This window comes from Mytilus trossulus, chromosome 1 (assembly GCF_036588685.1).
Source record: "Mytilus trossulus isolate FHL-02 chromosome 1, PNRI_Mtr1.1.1.hap1, whole genome shotgun sequence".
Taxonomy (NCBI): domain Eukaryota; kingdom Metazoa; phylum Mollusca; class Bivalvia; order Mytilida; family Mytilidae; genus Mytilus; species Mytilus trossulus.
This window is the reverse complement of record NC_086373.1, coordinates 42,740,097-42,748,920: the sequence shown is the minus strand read 5'-3', so window position 1 is coordinate 42,748,920 and position 8,824 is coordinate 42,740,097. Positions and strand designations below refer to the sequence as shown.

The window sequence follows — 8,824 nt, the reverse complement described above, 5'->3', positions numbered from 1 at the left end:
TTGTCATCAGACATGACACTACATGTAGCAATACGGCCGATTACACTAGTGAAACAGTAAATGTTATTCCAAGAAATGTCGACGAGTTCACTCTTTCAAGAGGGTTTCTGTTATTGCAATATGCTCTAGTTCTATATTGCATTTAGTGATTTTTTTGGCTTTTCGGTGTTCAAGTTATTATAATGGTAATGTTTAATGCTGTAGTTTTTTCGTTTAAAATTTTCACATTTTCTGATGGTCAGATAATTTACAATGAATGTAAACTGTGTATCAATGTTTTTTTTATTGATATATGTATCTCAAAGGATAAACTGCTTCTAGCACACAAAGAATATCCGCAATTATCAAAAATATTAGACAATTTCAACAGATCACAGCAACGACACAAAATAAAAAAAAAACAACCAACGAACAACACCATGTAGCAACCAACCCGGTACAACAGAAGTTAAACGACGAATATCACTTTTAAAATATGAACCGTCGACCCTACTGAAGGACTTGGGTTAATTTCCTGTGATTGACGAAGTTCGGGTCGTTCATGCGTTAGCTTTCTTGGTAGACTGCTGTCTCTACGTATATCTCCTTTTGGTTTTATGTTTTTTTTTCGAACTTTTAATTGGCTATGTGGTATGAAGCCTTACGCTGTTTTCTTAATATTCATATGGCATATCTTATATTAGTTATCAAAGGTACCAGGATTATAAATTAGTACGTCAGATGCGCGTTTCTTTTATATAAGACTCACCAGTGACGCTCATATGAAAGATTTTTTTTATCCAAACAAGTATAAATGTCGTCAACAGAACCGTTCTAAAGATAAAAGGATCAAAACGGGATCAAACTATTTTTTTATAAGTTTTCTTTCAGTTGTGACATTGTAACGTTCATTGCCATAGTTTATACTTTCAATCAAATAAGTTGCAGCCCATATAAACTGCATGTAGATCGACAAAGATTTTTCAACTGTACTATTTTAAATCGGTGTTGGTGCAGGTTATTTTTTTAATTATGATGAAATTATTTTCTGGATTTACATAATTCTACATATTGCAGCTGCAAATCGTTATAAGGTGGTGAAGGAATCAAACATTATACTTTACGTTCTTAAACAAAGATTTGTTTTATACGGTTTTAATTATTTGATCAATATTGTAATTGAATTTAAAAAAAAGAGGAAGTTCGGAAGATGACATTCAAATACATAAATAGTAAACTAAATAACAATACCATAGCAAAAATATATAGAACGACGAAAAGAAAATAACCCAATGTATCATTTTAAAATAAAACACAGCATAGAAAAAACTTAAAAACTGAGCAACACGACCCCTCCCCCTCCCCATCATGACTAGATTGTAATAGCCAATCTGAATGAGTATGTGTATCTAATAAAAGGTAATATCCCTGGTTAGCTTGATTGTTACATGTAGCTGAACCGTGCATGGAGTCATTGATAAGTAAGGTACTGTATACTACCCTTCTTTCGAAGTAGACTAGTCATACAGACAGATAGAATGGTTATCGGTCTGAATAGTCTACTCTTATAAAGGAAGGGACCTTACCTGACCTAACAACGACCTCACGTTTCTGTTAGCAAACAGGCTCACCAAATATATTACCTTTAGCTTCATATACTCATTGAAATCGGCTGAAATGTTTTTTCGTCCTGAAAAGGCAAATATATATGAATCAAAAATTACATTGTATATTGTTTAAGGAGAGATTCTTTTACAAGCATATTTATTTATCTCTGAAGATACATGTAGCATATCCGTGAAAAGTAATGCATAATATTCATTTGGTTAAGGGAGGAACAACTAAATGTGACAAAAAAATAAAGGGTGATATAACATTAGCAGTACCAATTTTCCTGCACCAGATGTGTATTTCGACAATACATGTCTCTTCGGTGATGCTCGTGGCCAAAATATTTGAAATCCAAAGCTTATATAAAAGATGAAGAGCTATTATCAAAAAGGTCAAAAAAGTATAGTTACATCCATGAAACGAATCAGAGCTTTGCATGAGGGAGACACATTCCTTAATTTATATTAATTTCTAACATTTTGTAAAGAGGTGATTAAGAATCATAACATATATATGATATCTTGCGAATGCAAACGCGAATCCAGAAGGGGGGGGGGTCCGGGGGTTGGAATGGGGACATATAATTGGAACCCCACCCCCTTTTGTCCCGGGATAGGACCCCCCTTTTTAAAATGGCTGGATCCGCCCCTGGAATGATAGGAAATATGCTAACGTTTGAATTAGCAAGATTGGATTCCGTATATATGAAAGGTTATTCAACTCTTGCTTGTTAGGTATATAGGTGGCGCAGCGATCTGTTTACATATTGTTGTTAATATTAAACATATATTTTGTTGAATATGGGAATCAATTCATGTAAATCTAAATATAAAATTAAAGAAAAGAAAATCGACCAAATATCTTATAACGGTAAGTTGATTATAACAAAATATTATAATTTACTATATGCATTCAGATATTTAGCTTAGCTGCTGTGTTTATTGATTTGTACGTCTCGTTATAACACATATGAAATATAACACAATCATGCTTTAAATAACACACAAAGGGCAGTAACTGCATATACAAATCGATATAAAATATCCGTTTCTGATTTAAAGTTATAATAAAATATAACTTTTATATATATTTATTTCTAGATTTACAACGTAAACAGCTGACAAGAAGTGAAAAGTATGATTTTTTTCTGGCAATTAGAGACAAACCTGAGGATGAAGTTTTTCAGACAATGCATACAAATCCATGGATGTTTTCCTGCATGTTTTGGTTCGGTAATTATTTTTTTTCTTTCATAAAGTTGATATACATGTTCGTGTTTGAGTGTAAAATATGTGTTATTGCATTGTTGAAGATCATATGATTGCTAATATCCTCGTCATAAAAGCTGCATAGTCTCTTTGTGAATATGTGATTGTTTCAATTAATAATTTAAGAATTTGGCATTATATATATAACTATTGTTATGATTCAGATGGTTTGAAATGTATATTAAAAAATGACCTCAAACCTTATAAGAAACATCATGTTTTGAATAAATGATCAAATACTCAAATTATCGTCTATGCAGCATATCATTTGAACTCCAATTGCAGTCTACATGGTTTAAAAGCCATTAAAAAGTAAAAACACAAAAATACTGAACTCCGAGGAAAATTCAAAAAGGAAAGTCCAAAATCAAGGCAAAATCAAAAGTCCAAACACATCAAACGAATGGATAACAACTGTCATATTCCTGACTTGGTACAGTCATTTTCTAATGTAGGAATATAATGTGACTAATAAGTCACATTTCAAATTGGTTTGCATGGTTAATAGGAGAGAGGCAGAAGAAACATGTACTTAAGGGACTTTCAAACTCATAAATCGAAAATAAACGGACAACGCCATGTCTAGAAAAGAACAAGATCCGCAGACAAACAAAAATACACAAAACACAACACAAAGAACTCAAGACTGAGCATCACGAACCCAACAAAACTGGGTGTGATCTAAAATGCTCCAGACGGTTATGCGGAAAGTTATAACTCTTATCTTTTGGTCAATTGGTTCTAATAAGTGTCTCAATCATGCCACATTGCCATTATTACATATTTTAACATTCTAAATGGTCGAACCTAATATACTCTTCGACCACCATTTTTTTGGAACGTATCGTGTGCAAGCGGCTTCATATGTATAAATTGGGTTAACATTTTTCGATACTTTTAACATCTACGATCATATTAAAAAAATAAACACAGAAAACTAGAATTTAAACAAAAATCACCCCGCGACTACATGTACAATGTATCTGAGTGAACTCAGGTTCACCATTGGGGGAACTGTTTCTTTTCCACTAATGGTACCTCTCATGTCAAGTAAATACTCAGACGAATGATTATGTTATATTGATATTTTTAATAAAATCAGCTTCATTCACTTCTTGGTGTTCCCTTGGGCAAGATATATGTATGTTTACGTCCAGTTGCGGATATTTCATTTATTCTTTAACGCTCACTACGTTCAGTGGGTAATATTTCATGTATATTTTGCGCTTTATGCCCAGTGGGGGATATTCCATGTATTGTTTAGCGCTTTCCGTCCAGTGGGTAATATTTCAGGTATTTTGTCGTTTACGTCTAGTAGAGATAATTCTTGTATTTTTAGAACGAGAATATTAGGTTAAGATACATAGGAATAAATAAGATTGTTCTGTAACTAAGTCGTCCAGGATGAGGGCGGGAAATGTTAACTGACCGTAACTTCTTACCAATCAGGAATATGGTGTACGGGTATGAATAGAAAGTTCCTTGCAATAAATGAAATATGGAGCATTCGAAAGTTTGTTGAAAGGGTATTAACACGTGTATCGAATTAAACATTTCAATTCTGACTGGATGTGGTTTCGTATTTATACTTCCTATGAAGTAACAAAAAGAAACATTTTTTTTAGCTACGATCATGAAAAAACGATTTTTATCAAGTTTTTATTTAATTTGCCTGTGCACTTTATTGTGGGACCTCGTGTTACCATGAATAATAAGTTTTATTGTGTAATGCAATTGCGTAAGGAATAACATGTGATGTGCAGTTAGCCAATCAGAATAACGTATTATAATGAAACATACATTACATCTAATGTAATTATTGAATCAAATTAGAATAGACCATTCCTAGTCAGAGTTCTGCCGTATATTTGAAGCTTATTTGGTTTCCGTCGAATAAGAGTAATGGCTAACGATACTATGGACACAGTCACTTTTGTATTCAATATGCTCATGCTCATGTTCATGCGCTGACATGTTTGTGTGTTGTCATGCTTCTCTCCACATAGTGTTCTTTCAATTATCAAGATCATAATATTCTAATAAGATATATATCTAAACACAAAATTTATAATGTATATTAAAATTTTCTTTGTTATTCATAGAATTTGCTCGAAAATTTCAGAAACATTTAAAGAGGAAGGACATGACGGATACTCAAAGCAAAGGGAATGTTCTTGTTCGAGCGACCTGGAATTTGCATGGAATCAAAATGTCGCATTTAAGGAAATAAATGAAAGGTTGGAACTAAGTATTCGTTATGGAAAGTGTCCACATGTTTTGATGCAGCTTTGTGGCATATCTGTGAAATATGATGAGGAATTTGTAACAGCAGAACTGTATAAATATACTCAACAGTTGGAAGACAGCAATCCTTTGCGTAATGCCACGAAGAGCACTGCTGGTTTGTATTGGATTCATTTGGCAGTATTATTTAGAAAAGAAAAACTAATACAATATTGTTTTGAATGTCCGTATATAAAAATTCCGAATCATCTGTTGATCTCTTTAAAACACAAAATTTCACCAGTTTTATTGGCCGTCGCACATCAACTACCCGATTTAGCAAACTCTATAGCAACATTTCATCCAAGTTTAATGTGGTATGTTCCTGAAAACATCGACGTTTTCGGCCAAAATAGTGAAGACGATATCAAAATCAATGGTTTAACATGGACTACGAAACAGAAGTATTATTATGGCACTTTCATGGATTTTTTCGATAGTGAAAACAATATCGACCATGTCAATATCAATGCTATAACATGGGCAATGAAATATAAGCATTATGACACATTGATAGATTTGTTAAACCTAGTCGACAATCATCGTTTGGAAGGGGGAGATGTTTCGACAATATGGATCCATGATATAAAAAATGCAATTCTATGTGGCAATGACAGAGATATCAACTCACTTGCACGTGTGAGGGGTGTGGATTTTTATAAATATCACACTCTGATAGGATTCTTGCTGAAATCAGGTACGGTTAAATGGACCATATAAAAGCAATTTTTTAATTCTGATACTTCCAACATATCATTTTGATTTCCCCTGTGGTCAAAGAGTTGCTGTCTTGTTTACACTCCGTTAGGGGGCCCCTTCTTTTTGCCCTATACATTTTCAACATAGACCTATAGAGGTATATTACAAAAACTGGTATTTAAACGGTGGTTGATGCATGCATAGAAAATGACCTTGAACCTGTAAGTACGCATTTGGTAACGCTCTTGTTTGAGTTCACATGATTGGCTGAGAGAGGCATTCAAAAATTAGATTGTATTTCCCAATAAAATGCAATATTCGTGACAACCTGCAGAGGCGGAACCAGCCATTTTAAAAAGGGGGTCCTAACCCAGGGCAAAAAAAGGGATCCCCTCCCCCTGGATCCGCCAGCATCACACCAATGCATAAGTAAGCAAACTATAAACTAGATATTTATAGGTTTCATAAGAGTGAGAATATGGATATTATTTGATATCAAGCCGAGTAATTTAATTTCAATATATTAATAAACGAACCTTCGACGAGTGCAAGTTATCGCTACTATTTAAATTAAACCTATTTATTCATGAAATTTTACAAATATTCTAAAATGTAGGATTTGGAAACAAGCTTCACGCAGTTTACATTAATCATATTGTTTTTTTTTTATTAGTACCTGTACCCGTGTGATTAGAGTTTTAACTGGGAACTTTATCAATGGAAATTTAAAACTGAATAGATTTTTCAGTCCTAACTTTTTTAAGGAAAAAATTAAAATTCTTAAGAGTACTGTCACTAGAAATGGAAAATGGCCCTAGCCTGCAGTTCAGTCGTACACTATTAAGATTTCAAAAAATATTGTAGTTGTTGTTAAATGACCGAATTCAACTAGTTGAATTTTAGATAATTAACTATCAACTTTAATTGAATGTTTAGATTTATAAGATGCAGATCTCTTCCATTGGTCTAAATTGAATCCTAAACTAAAGAAACGAAATTACATTAAACAACAATTGATTTCGATATTGTCAACCTTTCTACATGTTTCTAGCTGTTCTTTTTTTTATTCTTTATATGAAAACTATCAAACGATACCCCCCTCCTTCTGCACAAAAAAAATGAAATAGAAACAAAGGCCGTCTTTCCCCTCAGAGCTATTCAGCTCTTTGATTAATATGAAGCGCTAGTATGATACATGTACAAAATGTGCCTCGGTTAACGCTTTCGCCTCCAAATAGAATTACAAAACTAAGCATTCAATTCATAAGTTTTTAAAAACAATCTTTACTTGATGATGGACGGACGCCTATGCTTTATTTCTTACACTTTCACCAATATTGTGTGGTATTGTGTATTGCATATACGAATACATGCAATAGTTATTTATTATCTATACTCGATGATATATTGCTATAGAACTTTGGTTTTAATTGCAGGAAGGAGTAAAGAGCTGAGAATCATTCTGAAGAAAACAGATTTCCTTGCCCAATTTATCAATACAAAACCGAAAGAACGTATAAGGTTTTTAATGGCTGAAGTTGTAGCCGCTGCTGCATTTGGAGGAAACGTCACTAACCTTTCTCTTCTAATCGAATTCGGCTTTGAAATTAAGGCAAAATATTTGGGAATTAGCTTGCTTTCTTGGATTGAGAGTTTAAACATGCACGAAATTTCAGAGAGATTGTCAGAGGCAGGGGTACCCAACAAAAAGTTTAAGATGAAAAAAAAATCTATGATTGATTTAGCAATAGGTTTCGTTGGACACCCATGGACCGATATGATTGACAAGGTTCGTGTCATACATCTTTTGTATGAAAATGGACACGTGCTATTTGATTCCAATACCTGTCTGACTCACACGTGGAACAATAGAGATGACCGCCTTATGAAATACTTTCTTCTACGAGGAGAAAACCCTCAAGAAACTTTCGATTCCCTTCAACATGACTATTATGCAGCCAGCAGAGGTTGCCGCTTATTTTTTTATTTGGTTGTGACATCGAATTCAGTTTTGTCAGTGAAGCATTGGTGGACAACCTGCAGGCTTTTAAACTATTACGAAGTTTTGGAAATACTTCCTGACATTATGGATCTTTCATCAGTCCAAGATATTGTAACAGAAGCGACAATGGAATGGTTAGAAATAGAAAAGATTCCACATACTCCACCGGACAAACATATTCAATGGTATCGACATGTAAGGTCGTTACAGAAAATATGCAGGAGAGTCTTGTGTTCACATTATAAAGGATTCAAATATATTAAATTTCTAAAATATAACGAAAAATCTATTCCGTCCTCCATTTTATCATTTTTGAAGAAAAACGATGTTCTACAAAAAATTCTCAGTGATTCACTACGTGAAGAATACGATGAATCAGTGCTCGGTGTAGATGAATATTTGCAATAAACACATAAATGAATTAAATAATGAATTGAGCTTTTTTGAAACCACGGTTAACTGCTTTAAACTGTTTTACAAGGCACTATGATGTTATAGTATATCGTTGTCGGCTTTGGTGTAATATAAATATACAATATATGTATTTTTTTATATATCTACATTCAGTAGATACTATGTCGTAGCAGATGATCTGTAGTGTGCTATATCCATGAGCCATTTCCATAATTAATATGCTAATGATTCTATATTATACATTTTTGACAAATCAGCGTAAAAGTCGTTGGGTAAATTTTCTCTAGGGAATTCCCCAAAAAGTAACAAGACGTCTATACCAATCTGGTATCGCCGCTGAACCTGAACCCATTTCATAGACTTGTCGACACAATGTTAGATTTCTTAACTAGATCGTAGTGTATGGTCAATAGATGCTCACCTAATTTTGGTCACTTGGTTTCATTTTAAGGATCAGCTTTAAGTTAAACATGTGTTTAAGTAAGATATACTTTATGATTCATGGAATTTGGTTTATACGTTTTCTGAAGGCGAACATGTCTAACACATATTGACTATAAACTTAAAA

The 8,824-nt window shown here is 33.3% G+C and overlaps 1 protein-coding gene across 1 annotated transcript; it reads left to right on the top strand.

The window, feature by feature from the left end:
* The first annotated feature begins 2,336 nt into the window (after nt 1-2,336).
* Nucleotides 2,337-8,269, top strand: LOC134724926 (uncharacterized). The gene is made up of 4 exons (XM_063588307.1): nt 2,337-2,460; nt 2,691-2,822; nt 4,981-5,838; nt 7,277-8,269. Exons 1-4 carry the CDS (start codon nt 2,391-2,393, stop codon nt 8,248-8,250), a joined length of 2,034 nt encoding a protein of 677 aa, XP_063444377.1. The 5' UTR covers nt 2,337-2,390; the 3' UTR covers nt 8,251-8,269.
* The last annotated feature ends 555 nt before the right edge of the window (nt 8,270-8,824 follow it).